The sequence below is a fragment of the Cervus canadensis genome, chromosome 14 (assembly GCF_019320065.1).
Source record: "Cervus canadensis isolate Bull #8, Minnesota chromosome 14, ASM1932006v1, whole genome shotgun sequence".
In the NCBI taxonomy this organism is placed as follows: Eukaryota; Metazoa; Chordata; class Mammalia; order Artiodactyla; family Cervidae; genus Cervus; species Cervus canadensis.
Window position 1 is genome coordinate 2,712,321 of NC_057399.1, and position 24,126 is coordinate 2,736,446.

The following is a 24,126-nucleotide window of genomic DNA, read 5'->3' on the forward strand; positions in this document are numbered from 1 at the left end:
ATTGAGTCAGTGATGTCATCCAACCATCTCATCCTCTGTCTGTCCTCTTCTCCTCCCGCCTTCAGTCTTTCCCAGCATCAGGGTCTTTTCAAATGAGTCAGCTCTTCACATCAGGTGGCCAAAGTATTGGAGTTTCAGCTTCAGCATCAGTCCTTCCAATGAATATTCAGGACTGATCTCCTTTAGGATGGACTGGTTGGATTTTCTTGCAGTCCAAGGGACTCTCAAGAGTCTTCGTCAACAGTATATAAAGGATCAATTCTTCGATGCTCAGCTTTCTCTATAGCCCAACTCTCACATCCATACATGACTACTGGAAAAATCATAGCCTTGACTAGACGGACCTTTGTTGGCAAAGTAACATCTCTGCTTTTTAATATGCTGTCTAGGTTGGCCATAACTTTCCTTCCAAGGAGTAAGCGTCTTTTAAATTCATGGCTGCAGTCATCATCTGCAGTGATTTTTGGAGCCCCCCAAAATAACATCTGCCAGTGTTTCCACTGTTTCCCTATCTATTTGCCATGAAGTGATGGGACTGGATGCCATGATCTTAGTTTTATGGATGTTGAGCTTTAAGCCAACTTTTTCACTCTCTTCTTTCACTTTCATCAAGAGGCTCTTTAGTTCTTCTTAACTTTCTGCCCTAAGGGTGGTATCATCTGCATATCTGAGGTTATTGATATTTCTCCCAGCGATCTTGATTCCAGCTTGTGCTTCTTCCAGCCCAGCATTTCTCATGATGTACTCTGCATATAAGTTAAATAAGCAGGGTGACAATATACAGCCTTGATGTACTCCTTTTCCTATTTGGAACCAGTCTGTTGGTCCGTGTCCAGTTCTAACTGTTGCTTCCTGACCTGCACACAGGTTTCTCAAGAGGCAGGTCAGGTGGTCTGGTTTTCTCATCTCTTTCAGAATTTTCCACAGCAAACATACTGACAAAAAGTTAAAAGTCTGACATTAACAGACTTGAATGAATTGATAAACATTTAGAGCTTTGAACACTCTTATGCATTGATATAGGTTTATTAATTGGCAACCTACTCTGGAAAATGGTTCAACATCTAGTTAAGTTGAGGACACACAAACCTAACAAGTCAAGAACTTTATTTCTAGGTATGTACTCAAGTGAAATTCATACATATATTACAGAATGCAGGTCAAGAGTGCATTATTCTTAGCAGCCCCAAGCTGGTAATGTTCATAAGCAGTAGAATGGATAAAAACAAATTATGATCTTTTCATACAAAGGGATATTTCAAAGCAATGAAAATGAAAAAAATAGAAGAATCTCATGAATGTAACAGTTAGTGAAAGATTGAAACCACAGTATAACTTCACTGATGTAAATTTTTTTAAAAAAAAAGGTGATTACTGTTCTACAAATCAGGTAGGTTACTACTGAAAAAGGGAAGGGACTATCATCACTAGGGACACCTGGAGGGTTGTCAGATTGCTGATGATGCTGTGTTTCTTGATATAAGTGGTGGTTATGTTTTCACTTTATCATAAAAATGTATAGTAATATATCTTGCCATATATAGTATGAGAATATTAATGTGAATATTTTAATAAGCTGCATTTATGTTTTATGTAGTTTTGTACATGTATGTACCTTTCTGCTTTCAGATCTAGAAACTATAAAGGCTTTGTAAAACTGATTCCTGATGCTTGCGCTCAGTCGTGTCCAACTCTTTGCAACCCCATGGGCTGTAGCCCACCAGGCCCCCCTGTCCATGGAAATCTCCAGGCAAGAATACTGGAGTTGCCATTTCCTCCTCCAGGGGATCTTCCCGACCCAGGGATCGAACCGGGGTCTCCTGCATTGGAGGTGGATTCTCTACCACTGAGCCACCTGAGAAACTTGTTGATTGCTACTCGTGTTAATAATGTGAACAATGCCCATGATGAGAGACTAGCTTTGTGAATGTGTGTGAACATACGTGCTTGGTACTGATTCAAATGTAAACATCTTATAAATCTAATTTCAGGCCTAATGTTCTATAGGGAAATACTGCTGACTTACTGCTACAAAACTTTAAGATTTGGATAAGAAACGGTGACATAGAAGTTTTAACATTTTGGAAATTTTCATACATTTTGATGATAGTCTGAATATTTCAGGATTCATTATTTTGTCAAACTCAGGAGTTTGTAGTATAAATGGATATGGAGTCCCAGACATTCTTAAAAATATACATAATAGTTTGAAATATTTCCTTTGGCCAGTCACAAATAGAATTTCCCTTTCATTAAGCAAAGCTGTATTAAAATGATTTTTTTTTTTTTTTTTTTGCTTTTTAGGAAGAAATCACCACATGTTTTCAAACTAATTTACTTATGGTTATGGAAGTAGTGTTTTTTCATTACTGAAAATCAAATCCTTCTTTTTAGGCACAGACTGAATATTTGACACCTCTGTTACATAACAATTTTCTTTTATCCTTTTTGAGATATGTTGCATTAAAAAAATAGAATATTGGGAAATGATAGGGAACATGGAGTATTTCATTTTAGAAGGGAGCCATGTAATATCTTTCATAGTCCACTACATGCTACTTCTTTTTTTTTTTATCTTTTACTTAAGTGATACATAATGTACAAGTTGAGGTTGTTGTGTTTGCTCAGTTGCTAAGTCATGTCTGATTCATTGCAACCCCATGGACTGCAGCACGCCAGGGCTCCTTGCCCCTCACTATATCCCGGAGTGAGACAGTAGTGGTTAAGAGCATGACTTTGTAGTTAACTAGTTTCTGATCAGCACTGGCATTGGGCAGGCCCTCAACCTTTCTCTGAGTGTTAACTTAGTGTTTTAACTTTAAAATGAGATGTCATTTAAAATGATCAGAATTAATTTTCAGTCAGGTAAAGTGACATAATTCGATATGAATAAGACTTGTCTCAAACACCTGAATTAAAGCCCAGGTGTGTCAGGAAGGGTCACATGGGTGATAATAAGAGGTGCCATCTCTTGCTGTGAGGGATGCTGATTCATCTACCTGCTGGAGGACTTCAGGGCCCAATGAGGTCTTGTCTCCAAAAACCACAGTGAGATACTATTATACGTATTTGATACTGGGTAAAATTAAAAATAACTGACCATGCCAAGTATTTAAGTAGATATAAGATGACTGGAGCCTTCACACATTGCTGGTAGGTAACGGAAAATGTTACAACCACTTGGGGAAAAATTTTTCAGTTTCTTAAAAAAAAAATACAAATGTACCAGCCATTCCACTCCCAGGTGTTTATCCAGGAGAAGTGAAAGCGTATATACAAAATCAAAGCATATATACAAAACCAGTACATGAATGATCACAGTAGCTTTATTTTCATAGCCAAAGATTGCAGAGAACCCAAATATCCATAAGTATGTCAATGATTAAACAAATTTGGCATAGCCAATCAATGGAAATTCCCTGTGGCTCAGATGGTGAAGAATCTGCCCACGATTCGGGGGACCTGGGTTCAGTCTCTGGGTTGGGAAGATCCTCTGGAGAAGGGAATGGCTACCCACTCCAGTGTTCTTGCCTGGAGAATCCCATGGACAGAGGAGTCTGGTGGGCTACAGTCCATGGGATCTCAGAGAGTCGGACCCAACTGAGTGACTTACATTTAACTAATCAATGGAACGCTGCTCAGCAATAAAAGAAAGCAACATACAACATAGTTGAGTTACCAAAAAAAGTACATACTATATATGATTCCAATTGTATAAAATTCTAAAAAAATACAGATGAGTCTATAATGACAGAATTTAGATCAGTGTTTGCCTTGGGCTTTCGGGTGGGAGCTGGGAGTGGTGAGAAGGGGAGATCTGAAAGGGGTATGAGGGGCACTTACTCACACCCATACACAGTGGGTACATTCTCATACCGTGGCCGAGATTCCACACTTCCATTGCAGGGTGTGTGGGTTCCATCCCTGGTTGGGGATGGGAACTAAAGTCCCATCTGCAGCCAAAAGACAAAGGAAGGGAAGTATGGGGAAACTTTTAGAAGTGTTCATTATCTTGACTGTGATGAGGGTGATTTCATGGCATATGCACATGTAAAAATTGATCAAATTGTACAGTTTAAATGTATACCATTTATGATATGTCAATTATACCTCAATAAAGCTGGTTTTAAAAGGGTCTACCCCAAATCCTTACTATACAGATGATGAATTGAGGCCAGAGAGGTTAAAATGTATGGATTCTAGGTGGATCAATGTCCATCCTAGTGATCACAGCTTGCCTCTCTGCATTTGTATCTGTTTGTTGATACATTGTAGACATTTCTCTGTTGATACATTATAGGCATTGCTGGAAACAGATCAGGCTCAATGGTCTGTGTTATAGCTAAAGCTCTAAGTTTCCTGGACTCAGCTAGATGCCCAATGACTCTTTCTTGACAGAATTTTAAAATTTGTAAGTACTAGGTTGAAAACCTCCTCCTTGAATTTCTGCATTAGAAGTCATAAGGGGACAGGGGAGATGTGTTTATTGAGCTTCTATGTAAGACATCTTACAACGCTGTGGAGTACACATCACCATCCCCATTTTTCCAAATGAAGTCACTGAAGCTTAGATGGGTCTAGTGCCTTGGCTGAGGTTGCACAGTTAATAACTGAACAGAGGGTAGAAACAGAACCGTCTCTTGACAAAACTCATGCAGTTTCTCTGCTTCATTCAGCAGACATGGCTCGGGATCTATTTTTCTCCCTGGCAACAGCCTGTAGAAGAGAATACAGATTTATCCTGGTGGGAGTCACCCTGTTTCTGCATCCAACATGGGCAGTCCTCTAATGAAGTTGCTCCTTTGAAGTTCCCTAACACAGTCCGTAATCTCAGAGCCTTAGGAATGTGTCCTTCCTTGCCTTGTTCGTTATCAGCTGGTGACTCCTAAAATTTCTTAAAATAATTACCTCTCAACCACTCATAGTGTGAACTTCCCTTTAAAATTCCCACATTCACACATATTTCTCATCTCTCGAGTCTGAATATGTAAAAATGGGGTAGCACCCAATGAGGAGCTAAAGTTTAGAGGGCCACTGGGCAGATGAGAAGTCATCTGCTCAGTCTTTTTGCTTCATTATAGACTAAGCATTTCTCTTTTTTCCAGCACTGTCTCCGGCCCCGCTGAGAGAGGGGGAAATCTAAGAGCAGTCTCGGGATGGTTGTTCTTTTCAGATCTCCTTTGGAGAAGGTAGATGGAGAAACCTCAAACAGTTGGTGGATGCCAAGAGGTCAGTTCTTTCCAAGAATGCCCCAAAGCCTAGTCCCCATTAGTCAGTGTAGACAGGGTTCTGGAAGAATTTTAAGCACAGGATGTTGTTTCTGAGCCAGTTTTTCTCTCTTCGCCCCCTGCAGCAAGTCCATTGTTTACTTTCCTGGGATGTGAAGACAGCCAGCTAATGTCAATAATTTATCTTCGTTTTCCCAAAGCCAAGCGGAAGGCACAATGAACTTTGCAACTCTCACTGAATCAGTGTGAAAGAAAGCTCTGGATTTTTGATGATTATGCTCACTCAGGGTCCCACCGGAATCTGTGGCTCCCTCGAAATTGATCTTTCCACGCATCTCTAAGCTCCTCTGTGTCCTTTCAAAACACCTGTGTGATCTCACACACAAGCGACCGATTTCACTTCCTTCCAGGACACGTGGCAGAACCCAGTCTTGTCTCCTCACAGCCCTCAGTGGAGACCAAGCTTGTCCTTGTTTCTGGGTCTTGGACTGGGATTATCCGCTCGCCACCAGGTGCACCATGTACGCACACTTGGCTCCACTGTCTTCCGTTGGTTGCCTCTGACTTCTCGTGCATCAGTCTTGGAAAGAGAACGCGTGCCAGGGACATGTAGGTTTAAATCCGAGGATGGCATTCCCTGAACTAGGAGGGGGACCTCCTTGAAAAATGAGACTGTCTTATTTCTGAATCCCAGGACCTAGTACCTTGCCTGATTTAGGGGGAAATGGATAAATGAATGGAAGGAAGAAAAGAAGGCAGGAAGTCAGAAAGAAGCCCTTTCAAAATTGTGTTTTTTAAAAAAATAATTTTTAATTGTTTTGTTTTTTTCTACCACCCACTCTGCAAGTCTTTCTTTCTCCCTTTTTGGCAACCCAGTGGGTGTGAGTTTGAGAGAGACAAGATAATATTAACAGGCCAGATTTTTCCTAATTTCAGATTAGAGACCAAGAGTGAGGACATTGCATTTGAAACCTCTTCATGCGAAGGAGCAGGGGAGGGAGAATTCACTCAAAGAGATTTTCCCTTTTCTTAGGTTTGGATCTGTTGAAATAAAGAGCTGGGATGCAGATTAACAAAGTTAAAATATAACTAGGAAGGTAATTCTAGTTTTAAAAAAGTAATGAACTAGTTAAAAACAGGATAGTACATTTTTACACACATAAAATGAATCATGATCATTTACCTGTGTGACCCCTGCTGTTTGAGTATCTGAGGTATTAATTTAAATAATGCTTTTCTGGGGAAAAGGGGTTACTCCTCGAGTACCCACCCCGGTATTTTTGCCTGGGAAATCCCATGGACCGAGGAGCCTAGCGGGCTATAGTCCGAGGGGTCACAAAGAGTCAGACACAATTGGGCAACTAAGCACTAGAGTATCTTGTGTGACATCATTTGTTATTTTTATTTCAAACTAGTTATTATGGGCTTTTCTAAGATTGTGAAAAGTTTTAAAAATAAAACTATTTAATGTAATTTTTTGTAGTCGACGATCTGTTTTAGATTTCATCTCATTTACTTCTCAGACAAATCGATAGGTTAGGCTCTTATAATCCTTGTTCTACAGAAGAGGTTTGAAGCTCAGAAAGATTTGGAAATTTGCATAAAATGTAAAATATGTCAGTGGCAGAGACAGACTTAAAAACAATCTCTTGCAGCTCTAAGTCCTACCCTTCTTACAGGAGATTTAGTAAACAGGTTTTCCTCACATCTGAATTACTATTTTGCGTTCATTATGGAAACCAATGGAGGTTGAAAGAAATGGTGGAAAGTTTAATGATGCTAAACATCTACAAATGCAATGTATTAAAAATAATAAGAACAGAAAAGCCAGAGTTCTATATGTTTCTCAGTCTGTTCAGCATCAAATCATATTTCCTAGTGAACCATCTGCTTTCAGATTTGAAGCTTCTATCCATTTAATACTGGAGTAGGAAGTGGCAACCCACTCCAGTATTCTTGTCTGGAAAACTCTATGGATAGAGGAGCCTGGCGGTCTTCGGTCTGTGGGGTCTCAAAGCGTGAGACATGACAGAAACACACACACACACACACACACACACACACACCCGTCCATTTAATAAGTGCCTTCATTAGTGAAAAGAAGGTACATGGATTGCAAGTGACCAAATGCAAACATGTGCGGGTGGATATGGATGTATGGTTTAAGATATTGTCCCTCTTCCTGAGGATGAACTCTGATGGGAAAATATAATCAAAATAACCTTATCCTTGAGTAGACTGGAAAGTTAACCCCTAGTCTAGTATCACTCAAGACTTAAAGAAATCTGAACAAAGGTTTTGATGTTTTCTCTCCATCCACCACTGTATCTCTTTAACACTTCCTTGTCTTCCTTCCTGGTCAGTTAGGGGTTTAGCCAGAGTGACCAGGAAGAGAGTGTATTGTTTCTGACAGGAGGAGCTTTTAGTTTTATTAAAACATCCAAGAATGGATGTGATCAGGAGGTCCAGGCTGTAAATTAAAATTGGAAAGATTTCTGCCCACAGATGTGGCTGTAACTGTGTGAATAACTTCCATCTCTCCAATGGATGTGTAGTTTGGGTCTGTACAAAAGGCAAAAGGTGCAGTGAGTCTGGTGTAGAGCTATGGGTAATGCCCATAAAATTATTCTTTTGTTAAAAAAAGATTTTTTTTATATGGACCATTTTTAAAGTCTTCGTTGAATTTGTTACAATGTTGTTTCTGCGTTATGTTTTGCTTTTTGGCCACGAGGCATGTGGGATCTTAGCCCGCCGACCAGGGATCGAACCAGCACCCTCTGCATTGGAAGGCAGAGTCTTACCCACTGGGCCACCAAGGAAGTCCTCAAGTCCTCTTTAAAGTCACTCCTCTGCACACAGTGTGTTGGGGACAGCCCGAATCTGCACAGGGAGACGGGGGCAACAGTGGCAGGGGCCATATCAGTATGCCAGTGTTACAGTGAACAGATGATCAAGTTAGAATATAGACTTAAGGGATCATGGCTTCAAGGAAGAGTCCAGAGATTACCATCCCAGCCCAGAAATTCCTGTCCCAGAGTGCAGTAGTAGTATGAACTCTTAATTGTATAAATAAATCCATGAATTTTTTTTTGGAGGCTAATTACTTTACAATATTGCATTGGTTTTGCCATACATTGACATTAATCCGCCACGGGTGTACATGTGTTCCCCATCCTGAACCCCCCTCCCACCTCCCTCCCCATCCCATCCCTCAGGGTCATCCCAGTGCACCAGCCCTGAGCACCCTGTCTCATGCATCGAACCTGGACTGGCAATCTGTTTCACATATGATAATTTACATGTTTCAATGCTATTCTCACAAACCATCCCACCCTTCTCTTCTCCCACAGAGTCCAAAAGACTGTTCTATACATCTGTCTCTTTTGCTGTCTCTCATACAGGGTTATCGTTACCATCTTTCTAAATTCCATATATATGTGTTAGTATACTGTATTGGTGTTCTTCTTTCTGCCTTACTTCACTCTATATAATAGGCTCCAGTTTCATCCACCTCATTAGAACTGATTCAAATGTACTCTTTTTAATGGCTGAGTAATATTCCATTGTGTGTATGTACCACAGCTTCCTTATCTATTCGTCTGCTGATGGGCATCTAGGTTGTTTCCATGTCCTGGCTATTATAAACAGTGCTGCGATGAACATTGGGGTGCACGTGTCTCTTTCAGATCTGGTTTCCTCGGTGTGTATGCCCAGCAGTGGGATTGCTGGGTCATATGGCAGTTCTATTTCCAGTTTTTTAAGAATCTCCACACTGTTCTCCATAGTGGCTGTACTAGTTTGCATTCCACCAACAGTGTAAGAGGGTTCCCTTTTCTCCACACCCTCTCCAGCATTTATTGCTTGTAGACTTTTGGATAGCAGCATCCTGACTGGCGTGTAATGGTACCTCATTGTAGTTTTGATTTGCATTTCTCTGATACTGAGTGATGTTGAGCATCTTTTCATGTGTTTCTTAGCCATCTGTATGTCTTCTTTGGAGAAATGTCTGTTTAGTTCTTTGGCCCATTTTTTGACTGGGTCATTTATTTTTCTGGAATTGAGCTGTAGGAGTTGCTTGTATATTTTTGATAATAATTCTTTGTCAGTTGCTTCGTTTGCTATTATTTTCTCCCATTCTGAAGGCTGTCTTTTCACCTTGCTTATAGTTTCCTTTGTTGTGCAAAAGCTTTTAATTTTAATTAGGAATAAATAAATAAAAATAAATAAAAAGAGGGAAAAAATAAATCCATGAATTATTTTTTATAAAAATCCAGTACCTGACATGGGCTTGTCTGGTGGCTCAGCAGTACAGAATCCACCTGCCAATGCAGGAGCCGCCAGTTTGAGCCCTGGGTCGGGAAGATCCCCTGGAGAAGGAAATGGCAACGCACTCCAGTATTCTTGCCTGGAGGATCCCGTGGAGAGAGGAGCCTGGTGGGCTCCAGCCCGTGGGGTCAGAAGGGGTCGGACACGGCGAGTGACTAAACAGCAACAACAATCGCCTTTCATGCTTGCCCAGGAGGACAGCCGTGTGCCTCTTTTCTGCCCGGCCTCACAATGTTGTGAAACCTCCCAGATGTTTCTGCCCCTTAGGTTGTCATCTCACTACAAGAGGAGCCCTAGACGTGAAGGTAGACTTGAGGGTTTCACTGTGTCATCCTTCTGCCAGATAATCTGTGAAAATATCACCAGTGCAAGAGCCCACTGTAAACCACATCCTGGGAGGGATTCTTAATTATTCTCACTCTGTTTTCTCAAAAGCACATATTTATCCATAAGCCACCATTTTCCATTATCCTATGACGATTTAGAGACCTCCAGATACACACACAGGTAATTATTGTCTTCTGTGTACAAGATGTATGTAATCTTACTCAAACTTGTTGAAAATATAAAAAATAATACAAACATCTGCAGGCTCTCTTTTCCTCACATGCTATTTCTCTTAAAAAAAAAAAAAAACTTAAATAGATTTAAACAACTACACATGGAGTTGGGAAAGTAAGTAGTCAAGAGATACCTGGAGTGACAGGCAAATTTGGTCTTGGCAAATTTGGCCAAAATGAAGCAAGGCAAAGGCTAACAGAGTTTTGCCCAGAGAATGCACTCGTCATAGCAAACACCCTCTTCCAACAACACAAGAGAAGACTCTACACGTGGACATCACCAGATGGTCAACACCAATCAGATTGATTATATTCTTTGCAGCCAAAGTTGGAGAAGCTCTATACAGTCAGCAAAAACAAGACTGGGAGCTGACTTTGGCTCAGATCATGAACTCCTTATTGCCAAATTCAGACTTAAATTGAAGAAAGTGGGGAAAACCACTAAACCATTCAGGTATGACCTAAATCAGATCCCTTACAATTATACAGTGGAAGTGACAAATAGATTCAAGGGATCAGAACTGATAGAGTACGTGAAGAACTATGGACAGAGGTTCATGACATTGTACAGGAGGCAATGATCAAGACCATCCCCAAGAAAAAGAAATGCAAAAAGGCAAAATGGTTGTCTGAGGAGACCTTACAAATAGCTGAGAAAAGAAGAGAAGCAAAAGGCAAAGGAGAAAATGAAAGATATACCCATTTGAATGCCGAGTTCCAAAGAATACCAAGGAGAGATAAGAAAGCCTTTCTCAGCGATCAGTGCAAAGAAATAGAGGAAAACAATAGAATGGGAAAGACTAGAGTTCTCTTCAAGAAAATTAGAGATACCAAGGGAATATTTCATGCAAAGATGAGCACAATAAAGGACAGAAATGATATGGACCTAACAGAAGCAGAGGATATTAAGAAGAGGTGGCAAGAATACACAGAAGAACTATACAAAAAAGATCTTCATGACCCAGATAAACATGATGGTGTGATTACTCACCTAGAGCCAGACATCCTGGAATGCAAAGTCAAGTGGGACTTAGTAAGCATCACTATGAACAAAACTAGTGGAGGTGATGGAATTCCAGCTAAGCTATTTCAAATCCTAATAGGTGATGCTGTGAAAGTGCTGCACTCAATATGCCAGCAAATCTGGAAAACTCAGCACTGGCCACAGGACTGGAAAAGGTCAGTTTTCATTCCAATCCCCAAAAAAGGCAATGCCAAAGAACCCTCAAACTACTGCACAATTGCACTCATCTCACACACTAGCAAAGTAATGCTCAAAATTCTCCAAACGAGGCTTCAGCAGTACATGAACTGTGAGCTTCCAGATGTTAAAGCGGGATTTAGAAAAGGCAGAGGAACCAGAGATCAAATTGCCAACATCTGCTGGATCATAGAAAAAGCAAGAGAATTCCAGAAAAACATCCATTTCTGCTTTATTGATTACGCCAAAGCCTTTGACTGTGTAGGTCACAACAAGCTGTGGAAAATTCTTCTTCAAGAGATGGGAATACCAGACCACCTGACCTGCCTCCTGAGAAATCTTATGCAGGTCAAGAAGTAACAGTTAGAACTGGACATGGAACAACAAACTTGTTCCAAATTGGGGAAGGAGTACATCAAGGCTGTGTGTTGTCACCTTGCTTATTTAACTTCTATGCAGAGTATATCATGTGAAATGCTGAGCTGGATGAAGCACAAGCTGGAATCAAGATTTCTTGGAGAAATATCAGTAACCTCAGACATGCAATAACCTCAGATGATTCTGCCACCCTTATGGCAGAAAGTGAAGAGGAATTGAAGAGCCTCTTGATAAAAATGAAAGAGGAGAATGAAAAAGCTGGTGTAGAACTCAACATTCAAAAAATGAAGATCATGGCATCCGGTCCCATCACTTCATGGCTAATAGATGGGGAAACAATGGAAACAGTGACAGACTTTATTTTTGGGGGCTCCAAAATCACTGCAGATGGTGATTGCAGCCATGAAATTAAAAGGCGCTTACTCCTTGGAAGGAAAGTTATGACCAACCTAGACAGCATATTAAAAAGCAGAGACATTCCTTTGTCAACAAAGGTCTGTCTGGTCAAAGCTATAGTTTTTCCAGTGGTCATGTATGGATGTGAGAGTTGGACTATAAAGAAAGCTGAGCGCCGAAAAATTGATGCTTTTGAACTGTGGTGTTGGAGAAGACTCTTGAGAGTCCCTTGGATTGCAAGAAGATCAAACCAGTCCATCCTAAAGGAAGTCCTGAATATTCATTGGAAGGACTGATGTTGGAGCTGAAACTCCAGTACTTTGGCCACCTGATGCAAAGAACTGACTCATTTGAAAAGACCCTGATGCTGGGAAAGATTAAGGGCAGGAGGAGAAGGGGATGACAGAGGATGAGATGGTTGGATGGCATCATCAAGTCAATGGACATGAGTTTGGGCAACCTCTGGGAGTTGGTGTTTGACAGAGAGGCCTGGCGTGCTGCAGTCCTGGGGCTGCAAAGAGTCAGTCATGACTGAGCGACTGAACTGACTGACTGACACATGGAGAACCTGGTTTTCTCCATCTTGTGCTCCATGGAGAGGGATCTGTCTTGATTTAAAAATCAGTCATCTGGCAGTGTTTTTTCTTCACAGAAATATTTCGGAAGGAACAGTGATGCTACCATCTTGCCATTATGTAAATGGATGTTAGGCCAAAAGTGTGGGATGTAGTCATACTGGAGCAGCCCTACTTGTAAGAGAAGGAGGGACAACTGAAGAAGACAGAATATTCTGGAATGTATATTTATCAACTGTCTTACACAGTCTCTTAAGTAACATTTACAATAATACATACATATCATATACTATAAATAATAATATATGCATTGGTGCGTGCTAAGTCGCTTCAGTCGTGTCTTACTCTGTGCGACCCTATGGACTGTAGCTCACCAGGCTCCTCTGTCCATGGGATTCTCCAGGCAGGAATACTGGAGAGGGTTGCCATGCCATTTTCCAGGGGATATTCCCGACCCAGGGATCAAAGCAGTGTCTGTCTCCTGCATTAGCTGGTGAATTCTTTACCATTAACACCACCTTGGAAGCTCCTACTAATATGTATCTACACTATAGTACCACCACTGTAATACTTAAATGAATATATAACTTACAAAGAAATGAAATAGATAGCCTAATTTGATATTCAGTTCAGTTCAGTCACTCAGTTGTGTCCGACTCCTTCCAACCCCATGAATCTCAGCATGCCAGGCCTCCCTGTCCATCACCAACTCCTGGAGTATACACAAGCCCATGTCCATCAAGTCAGTGATGCCATCCAACCATCTCATCCTCTGTCGTCCCCTTCTCCTCCTGCCCTCAATTATTTCCCAGCATCAGGGTCTTTTCAAATGAGTCAGCTCTTTGCATCAGGTGGCCAAAGTATTGGAGTTTCAGCTTCAGCATCAGTCCTTCCAGTGAACACCCAGGACTGATCTCCTTTAGGATGGACTATATTACTTGGTGCTTATTGGAGGCATGGGATGATTAATTTTTAGTATGCAATGTTAAATTAATATTCCAATGTCATTATTGATATTGGCTTTTTAATAATGAGTTCCTGATTCCCCTTGTGACCTTTGTATATGGAGGAGAGGGGGGGGTCCCACAGGTGGGAGAATGGGGTTTCTAGGAAGTCACCTAAGCTGGCTGGAGGAGGGCATGGCCGTCCGCCCCAGTGTTCTTGCCTGGAGAATGCCACGGGCAGAGACGGAGGAACCTGGGGGGCTTTTCTCCACGGGGTCGCAGAGTCGGACGTGACCGAGCAACGAAACAGCAAGAGCAGCAAGCACCTAGGCTGGGGGCTCGGAAACCTGGCACTGTCGCGTTAGGAAGGTTGCATCTCTCATGGGAAGAGTTTGGGGGCACTTGTTAAAACTGAAACTGATGCTTCAGTGACACAGTAAATGTGTGTGAAGTTCATTTCTCAGCAGCATGGGGATCTGTAGGGGATCTCTGACAGGCTGGTGGCAGTGTAAGATGGGGACTCCATCATTCAGTTAGACATTGACCTTGAGCTCCTGTTAGCTCTACACTTGAGCTGCTGTGACTATGGAAAGTGCACTGGGCTGACTTGAAAATGCCTGGTTTTCCTGTGACTGGGTGTGTGACCTTAGGCAAACTCTTTAAACCTGTTGAGCATCAGTCACTTTGTCATTTATTAGGCATCTCCTGTGTGTAGGGCACCACGCCAGGCACTTCTATGCATATTATTCCATTTCCTTATCTGCCAAGCAAGGGATGGTACCACCTGCTACACAGAGTGTCTCATTAGAATCCACAGAAACAGTGTGTTATCACAGTGCTTCACAATCGAAAAATGGTTATGACTTCAGTATCTGCATGGAAGAATGCGTGTTTGTAGAGCATCTACTATGATGTGAGACCCGTGATAAATTTTCCTAAAATGCAAAGATACGTTATAATTAAAACAGGCAAAGCAAAACTGATATGTTGCCTGCATGTTCAAGGAGAGTTGTGCCAGGATGAAATTGAAATGAGCACTTAGCAGGATGTGAGTCCTGAAGGACGTCTAACACTGGCCTCGTGGCCCAGGCCACCCCCAGTAACCCTCTGCTTTCCGCTTCCCCAGGCATGCGCCAAGGCAACGACCATGGCTCTCAGTACCGCTCCGCCATCTACCCGACCTCCGCTGAGCACATGGGGGCAGCCCTGAGGTCCAAAGAGGACTACCAGAAGGTAGGTCCCATCTCCCTCCCAGGCCACCTGTGGGGGAAGAGTCTGATTCTTGGCACCTGGCCCTGCGTTCCATTTGCATGTTTTGGGAAGTTTCTATCAGCCTCATGGAATAGAGGCCTTCTGCCCCGTAGAATGGAGACAGAAATGGCAAGCATGTGTTCTTATGCATGTCTCTTAAAGTCAGATCATCCAGATGAATATACAACTTGACATCAAATTTCTCTCTCTCTCTCTCTGAGTCTCTCTCTCTCTTCTTTCTGTATTAATCTGCTTGGGCTGCTATGACAAAGCACTACAGATGGGATGCTTAAACAGCAGAAATCCGTGGTCTCACAGCTCTGTTGAATCACGGGGAGTTGAAAGTCACAGTGTTGGCAGGACTGAATCTGCTCAGGGACTCTCCCCTGGGCTTGTAGCCGGCTGTCTTCTCCCTGTCTTTTCATCATCGGCTCTATGTGCGCCTGTTTCTGGGTCCAAATTAATACCATTTATGACAACTCCAGTCACGTTAGGTCAGGGCCTTAGCTAATGACCATATTTAGCTCCATCATCTCTGTTAATGTCTCCAGGGGAGGTCACATGCTAAGGTCCTGGTAGTTGGGATTCCAGCGTATCTTTTTGGGGGACACATAATTATCACTGTTAACTGGGTTGATGTTTGTAAAGCATAGAGCGTAGCAAAGTGCTCAACAGATGGTAGCCCATATTACTGTTGGGATTTCAACTTCAGTTTGGTAGATGAAGCCTTGGTTGCTGATACCATCACTTGAGAAAAGTAATGCATGATGAGAGAGGCTGCTGAGGGCCTGCAGAACTGTAGCACTTGAGAGCTGGGTTAGAGAGGTGCCTCGGGCAGACGAAACATGGTGGCAGGTTTAACAGAGAACCAGCCCCAAACAAAGACTTAACAGTTCGTTCTGTTGGGTTTAATCTCACTATATTTAATTATAAAGGTTATGTTGTTAATACTAAAAGTAACTTATAATTACTGCCATAATATTGATTTCCTAATATAATGATTCACAGTCTCTTAAGGTATAAACAGTGATACTAAGAAACTCCAGAAGAATATTGTTTTCCCTCTAGACTATCTCAAAATGAGTTGATCTTCTCATGTTCACCTTGAAGATGTTAAGGTCAAAAGATTAGTGCCTCCCACACGATGATAAAGAGGCTAACTTACATGTAATAGTCTGGTTTCTACCCCACTCTCGTTTCTATCCTTAGCTTTGAGTAGAACCCACATTGATCTTAGATAACTGATAGACATATGAAGTAAAATGTAGATATTAAGTGTTATTTGTTTCAATAATTTCTCCATTACTTCTGTAGTTGGGGGAATGTTAATCTGGACAATCTTGTTCAATGTTAATCAATGAATAATCTTGACAGTTTTTCTAACCTAGCGCTCTTTGAATGTTCTGTACCTAAGCACATGGGACTTAAATACATTCCTACATATACATATATCCCCTTCATGGATCACAGCCTTGGCTTTTAAAAGTGGGGTCTATTTCAAAAATAAAAATTGGGCTCTTCTGTGCCCCCAACATCCAGATATCCACTGTGGTTCATCTAACCACGTAGAATTGCTTGATCACCAACTCAGAGAACAAATAATGTCACGTCTCTTTTATTTTTATATGTAAATAAAAACTGGTTCTAAATTATAGTGACAGATGAGTAGAAAGTCCCGTACTTCTGTCCTGGCAAAGTGGCTAAACTCCAGAGAGTCTTAACTCTAGACCACTGCCGCCATACAACCCTCTGCCCAACAGCAGTGGTCTGTCCTGCAGTGTCCGGGAGCTGCAGGGAAGAGAGAGGGGAGGCCAAGGGCATCTGAGCTGGTGCACGAGAGGTGGCTGGTGTGACGATATGCAAAGGGTCCTTCACTTGCCCCCGTCTGGTCCAGGGCAGGCAGCTGACTGCAGTCTCCAGGATAATTTGCTATGATTTAGTGACTTTTTGGCTCCTCTGTTAGAGCAAACAAGTCTGGTTTTAGCAGGCATGCTGCTACAATTGTTGAGTGGTGTAATATGCAGAGATATAGAGAGCAGAGTACATCATGAGAAACGCTGGGCTTTAAGAAGCACAAGCTGGAATCAAGATTGCCGGGAGAAATATCAATAACCTCAGATATGCAGATGACACCACCCTTATGGCAGAAAGCGAAGAGGAACTAAAGAGCCTCTTGATGAAAGTGAAAGAGGAGAATGAAAAAGTTGGCTTAAAGCTCAAAATTCAGAAGACTAAGATCATGGCATCTGGTCCCATCACTTCATGGGAAATAGATGGGGAGACAGTGGAAACAGTGTCAGACTTTATTTTTGGGGGCTCCAAAATCACTGCAGATGGTGATTGCAGCCATGAAATTAAAAGATGCTTACTCCTTGGAAGGAAAGTTATGACCAATCTAGACAGCATAGTAAAAAGCAGAGACATTACTTTGTCAACAAAGATCTGTCTAGTCAGGGCTATGGTTTTTCCAGTAGTCATGTATGGATGTGAGAGTTGGACTATAAAGAAAGCTGAGCGCCAAAGAATTGATGCTTTTGAACTGTGGTGTTGGAGAAGACTCTTGAGAGTCCCTTGGACTGCAAGAAAATCCAACCAGTCCATCCTAAAGGAGATCGGTCCTGGGTGTTCATTGAAAGGACTGATGTTGGAGCTGAAACTCCAATACTTTGGCCACTTGATGTGAAGAGCTGACTCATTTGAAAAGACCCTGGTGCTCTGAAAGATTGAGGGAAGTAGGAGAAGGGGACGATAGAGGATGAGATGGTTGGATGGCATCACCGACTCAATGTAAATGAGTTTGGGTAAACTCTGGGAGTTGGTGATGGACAGGGAGGCCTGGCATGCTGTGGTTCATGGGGTCACAAAGAGATGGACACAAATGAGCGACGGAACTGAACTGATGGTTGATATATCTGTGTATATATGATATTGATAACAGAACAGCAGCAACAGTACTGACTACTTACTACATGATAATTACTGTTTTAAGCATTTTATATAAATGGAACCATTTCTATATCTCTGACTCTATAAACATACATACATATCATGGGTCTATAGATATAATGGAGCTAATGGATATGTTTAGATATAGGTATGAATACATCTCTGTGTCTTTATATAAAATTGTATGCACCCATGCCTCTTGTTTCTAATTTTGAAGCTCGTATCATTTTCCAACTGTCCATTTAGTTGGTATAATTGATTAATATACACAGAAAAAGCAAAAAAGAAAAATCAGTAATTCACAGTGCCAGTGAGAGGCAGGTGTAATTAGCTTTTACACCCTATAGAAGTCGGTCTGTGCTTTTCTGTTTACCTTAAAGAAGAATAATGTGGTCTTTACTAGGCCCACTAAGTAGGGAGACAGAGTCAGGTGTCACAGGTTCCCTTCTCACAGGTCAGTGAAGAAGCAGAGGCTTGGCTCCTAGCGTTTCCTCTCCAGGGTAACCCTTGGACAGATCCCTGAAGCAGTAGGGGTCTTTAATCTGGGAGAGTTATTCTTAACAATACTGGATGAGGGTCTTGGACTCCATAATCTATCTTATCACAAACTTTTGGGTTTACTTATGAGAGTGGGGAGGTTCTGAAGATGGATTTCTGTCATTTTATATGTACTGTTTTCTCCTGTAAGAGCTGGCATTTCTGGTGGCCCTGTCACCGCACCTGGGGGGGGGGGCGGGAATCATCTTATTTGAACCCTGGCGGGACACCCCCTGCACTAACTATAACATTGTTGACTCAGGTTACTAGTTTAATAGTCTTCACTAGTTTGCCCCCAGTGACCCGCTAGTAACCAGCTTCTTCAGCAACTTCTTTATGCCATGCAAAGTTGAGAGTGACAGTTCTGCTTACCACCGAGCAGCCATTTGAACATAAAACTAGCTGATTTTATCACAGGGACCAATTGTTGAGCTAATTAGATGCGCAGAACTGCTGATGAGCCAGAAACCCAAAGTAATTTTTCCATCTAAACCATGGTTTTCTGCAGAGTTGACTGGGTTGTAGACACCAGGCTCACCAACAACCCTTGAAAAGGGAGAAAGGCTGAAGACGTTTGCTAATTTCCATTCGGATTAGGGCAGGCTGGAGAATCTCACAGGAGAGGACCTGAGTGAAACCTCAGCTTCACACTGAGTTCCTTGACCTTGAAAGAGCAGGATTCTGTTTACAGAATTTGACAGCTGCTTCATATCTTTGGTGAGCTGCAGCCTTGGCACAAAATGTAGGATCTTCTTGCCTTTGGACAAAGTCTTCATGGTGGTGGTGGTTTAGTCAGTAATTTGTATCAGACTTTTGCAACCCCATGGACTGTAGCCCTCCAGGCTCCTCTGTCCATGGGATTTCCCAGGCAAGAGTACTGGAGTGGGTTGTCATTCCCTTCTCCAGGGGATGTTCCCCACCCAGGGATCAAACCCAGATCTCCCGCATTGCAGGTGGATTCTTTACCACTGAGCCACCAGGGAAGCCAAAGACTTCATAGTCTTTCATTAATAGGATTTTCATATTTTTTCACCAGAATTTCATAGTGGAATCATCTACTTATGGTGTTCATTGGAGGAGATAATTAGATGTGTTCTTGTTTTTGGATCACCAGATGTAGACAGTTTCCCTCTCAAGTGAGCCCGTGATGATGTTTTCTAGTATTCTAAGCTGAATCATAGCTTCTGGCAGGGAGGGGGGTTGTTCCCATGTGATTTTTATGTCCTGAAAATCCAACTCTCCCTCATTTAGGAACTGGATCTTTTGATTAGTAATAGATTATGTTTCCTGAAATTTGCTGAAGAATTAATAAATCAAAAAATCATGTTCTGGCCACATGACCTATTTCCTTCTCAGTGCCTCAGAGCTTCATGAACAATAAGCACAAGCTTTCCTCTGGATAACCTTTTTGGGTGAATGTTAAATTACCCACTATGTGTCAAATATGAAACAGGGCCTTAATGTCTCTGTCTCCCAGCATGTTTGTTTATCCACCCACCCACCTATCCATCCATCCATCCATATCTTCAGCATAGCTATAGTCTCTAAGTATGTATCATGTTTTATCTTTAATTTCAATTATCTAGCAATCTGCTACTGTACTGTACATGGTGTCATTTTAAAGCAAAGTACCCAAAATGAAAGGTAAAAAGCAACAACTATTTTTGGGCATTGCTTCAACTTCCCTGATAGCTCAGTTGGTAAAGAATCTGCCTGCAATGCAGGAGACCCCAGTCCAGTTCCTGGGTTGGGAAGATCCACTGGAGAAGGGATAGGCTACCCATCCAATATTCTTGGGCTTCCCTTGTGGCTTAGCTGATAAAGAATCTGCCTGCAATGTGAGAGACTGGGGTTTGATCTCTGGATTGGGAAGATCCTCTGGAGAAGGGAAAGGCTACCCACTCCAGTATTCTGGCCTGGAGAATTCCATGGACTAAATAGTCCATGGGGTTACAGAGTCAGACATGACTGATAGTCTTTCACTTTCGCTTTGATTATTTAATTTGATCAGTGGCTGCCAACATTCCTTGGTATATGGCCACATCCTCCCAGTCTCTGAGTAGGTGGCCACGTGGCCTTCTCCACTTGTGTGTGTCCAATCTCCCCCTCCTTCTCTCTTACAAGGACACATGTGATCACATGTAGGGCCCACTCGATAAGCCAGGATAATCTACCCATCACGAGATCCTTAATTTAATCACAGCTGGGAAGTCTTTGCCGTATAAAGTAACATTTACACGTTCTGGGGATTAGGGCATGGACGTTTGGCCGGCAGCAGTATTGAGCCTACTACAGTCCTCAGGCCTGGATTCCATCCTGCAATTGTCACATGTCATGACTCATGTGATAGTGGTAGCTTTTGGAGGCTGAAACTGGGAGTTCTTTTTTCCTGGGCTGCTCACCCAGTGGGCACCCATCTGGCTTCTTCTGAGCCCCGGGGCCACACACGAACACACTTGGTGCCCCAGAAAGGATGGGGCTTGCTCTCCTCTCTCTAGGAATCCTTGTCTAGTTTTGAACAGAGATACAAATTTGCACCGGCTTATCCCCTTTCAAACATCTCTACCTTCAAAAAATATCCAGCTTCATCCCCATCCTACTTACCAAAATAAAGTAGCATACTAAAAATAACAACAGGGAAAAAATCCTGAGAGCTAGATTTGGAGGAGAAAATTGTGTGCGTGTGTGTGTGTGTGTGTGTGCGCGCGCGCGCGCGCGTGCGCGCATGCGCATGTGTGTGTGTATAATCAAAATAATGTTTGAATGGTTGGCGAGGATGTGCTAGTGCTCTTAGTCACTTACTACCTGTGGACTTCTATTTCTTGTCTTCATTTTAGAATTATCTGAGTGTGAATAGCATAATTTCCTCATAGATTTGTTATAAGAATTAAATAATATTTTCTATACATGTAAAAATACATTAAAAATTCTATATATGTAAAAATACCTCTTGTTATGGACATATATATGTATGTATGTATACACACACACACACACACGCACGCACATACTATAATATAGCTAGCATGTTGTGCACACCCAATATTCATTCAATGAAGCTGAGCCCCTTGAGTCTTCTAGTCAAGAAAATAGTTCCAATTATGCCAACTCAATGGAGAGAAATTAAATATTCTCAATAAATATCCAGTTATGCTATAATCATCATATAACTGGACCTGATAATTCCCTACCAGAAGGTACAGATCCTTTGCGTTTCCTTATAAGCATCGATAGCCTGAAAATCTGAACATGTCTTTCCTTCTGTACCTTCCCCCACCTTCCCCAGTAAATTAATACATTAATTACCTTATCAGCTATTAATTATGTACTGATTAGTTTCCAGACTCACATTATAGTTGTTTCACACACAGCTATTGGAAGAAGGATCTCGTGAAGTTTCTTGCAATAAACTGTGCTATGCAACAGCACAGAAGCCCATGTGTCACAAATGCTCTTACCTGTAGACCATTCTCTGGTAACTGTCCTGACTTTAAGTGGGCTGTTTGGGGGCTCCTGGTTCATCCTTGTTTCCCCCAAGACCTGGTTCTGTTCTTCGAATCTAGCGGATTGTCAGCAAATATTTGTTGGCATGAACTGAAAAGATGTAGCAAAGTAAGGAACCGCCTTTACTCCTTGTTACAGACTGAACAGTTGAGTCCTCCCAAAATGTGTACATTGAAGCCCTAACTCTCATGTGATAGTATTAGGACCTGGGGTCTTTGGGTGATTTGAGTTAGATGAGGTCATGAGGGTGGGGCCCTCGTGATGGGATTAGTGTCCTTGTAAAAAGAGATGCCAGAGAGCACCCTCTCCCTCTCTCTCTCTCCCCTCAAGCAGCAAAGAAGAGGTTACCTGAGCACATAGTGAGATGGTAGTCATCTCTAAGTGACGAAATAATATTCACAATGAAACCTATCCTGCTGGCACCTCCCTGCCTCCAGAACTGGGAGAAATAATTGTCCTTTTTTAAAGCCACCCAGTCTGTAGTACGTTGTTGTGGCAGGTAGAGCTTACTGAGATGCCAGGAGAGGGTGGAGAACCTCGGCGGTGGGTGAGGGCACCTGGCTGGGGTCTTGCTCTGCCCTTACTGACTCTGCCCTTGGATGAGCCCTTACAGCTCTACTTTCTTGTGTATAAAGTGGGAAGATAAGAACAGCAAAAGTTTTTTATAAATCGTAACAGTTTCTTGTGCTTTGTCCCACATCATATGAGTGGTAACCCTCACCCCACACAGGGAGGTAGTTCAGAATCTGCCCTCCTACCTGCCTTAGAAAGAAACCGAAGCTTAAAGGGCTTCATTCACATTTCCAAGATGACCCAGGGAATACATATAGACAATGAGAGCCATCTGACTCTGAATTCCATATGCTTTCCTCACACACTGTACTTGGTAATCTGTCAAGCATTTTACAAATATCACGGTTTTAATGGGGTGACTCCAGAGACAAGGCTATTGGCAATGACTTCATCCTGCTTTTCCAGGGGCCCTCAGATTTCAAACCATTGCAGAAATTTAAGATCAGAGAACCTTCCTTTCTGTCAGGAACAGAGAAGATGGCAGGCTGATTCCTGTTTCTTTGTTCACGAAGAAGTGGATAGGTTGCATTCTAGACATACCCCTTCTCGATCTCTTGCATTCTCTGTGCTCCGATGTGAAAACCAGCAACAGCACTGAAAGATTCTGCTTTCACCAATACCAGAAATCACTTATGAATATTTGCATCGAAGCACCCTGAGTAGGCATGGGTAAATGTCAGTTGGTATTTTATGGTTTTGGGGATTAGCCAGCTTTTCCTCTTCCTCTTCTTTTTTTCTAACTTGTGCTATTGTTTAAAGCATGCATGGAGTTATGATTTTTAAATGTCCATGGAAAAGCCCTGAATAATTCATTCACTTACCTTAGTCAAAGAGAAAAAACCCCTTTGTCTGCCCAGCAATAAAGATGAAATTCCTCTTACACCCCTCTTGTAGCTTTGCGGTTATCATCACAGGTATTATTATGAACCCTAAACAAGAACGTGTGAAATGAATGTTTTTAAAATGCCCATTTCTGAGAGGCAGGCGTCTGTATCTCTGTGTGTGCAGCCATATAGACAGATAAATCTTTGGCCTTAATGGTTTAGTTGCACGGGGTGATTATTTTCATTTCCACTTATTACTGTGTGTTAGACTCCTCTTGTATGAGTACGAATTGCTCTTTCTTGACTGTATTTAGAAATATCCGCATTACCCCTGGGTATTTGTTCATTAATAGGGGGTGGGGAGAGAAAAAGCTTGTAATAATGGGCTTTACATATTATTAAACTGTGTGCGTTCAGATTAGGGTCCAAGTGAAAAAAAAATCTAGTTTGTGTTACTGCCCTCTGGTGGTTGCAGTGTGTTGCTGCAGTGGCAGGGAAGTCAGTGCGTCCCTGGGGTGGAGCTCTGCCTGCGGTGGCTGAGAGCCAGGCAGACCCCAGGGCTTTGCCGGGCCGTCAGTCTTTGATTCACATTAACTGCTTTTCCTCCAGGTGCACTGCAGGCACCCTAGGATTCCGCTCAGTGGCCAGACTAATGATCAAAAAGCCCATGTCCACACAAAATAACGCTGACCAACGTAGGGTGACATTCGAATGAATTCAGATTCTCCGTGAACCACACTCCTCATCTTTCAAGATCAGCATGGGAAGATGCAGTGGCTCCCCTTGTGTGACGTATGTACCCCCTGTGGTATCCAAGGTGACTTTGGATGTCTCCAGATAAGCATTTTCAATGTTAATAGTTATGTGGTAATATTTTAACATG

The 24,126-nt window shown here is 42.2% G+C and overlaps 1 protein-coding gene across 7 annotated transcripts in view; it reads left to right on the plus strand.

Moving 5' to 3' along the window:
* MSRA (methionine sulfoxide reductase A) overlaps nt 1-24,126 on the plus strand; it is a 374,360-nt gene that overhangs the window by 256,033 nt on the left and 94,201 nt on the right. For 6 of the 7 annotated variants that reach the window (XM_043486559.1, XM_043486557.1, XM_043486556.1 and 3 more), the window contains one exon: nt 14,735-14,841. In XM_043486559.1, the coding sequence (XP_043342494.1) occupies nt 14,735-14,841 (107 nt within the window). Of the gene's footprint in view, nt 1-14,734; nt 14,842-23,852; nt 23,943-24,126 lie in introns of those variants that run through there. The other variant, XM_043486558.1, reaches the window with a different exon arrangement.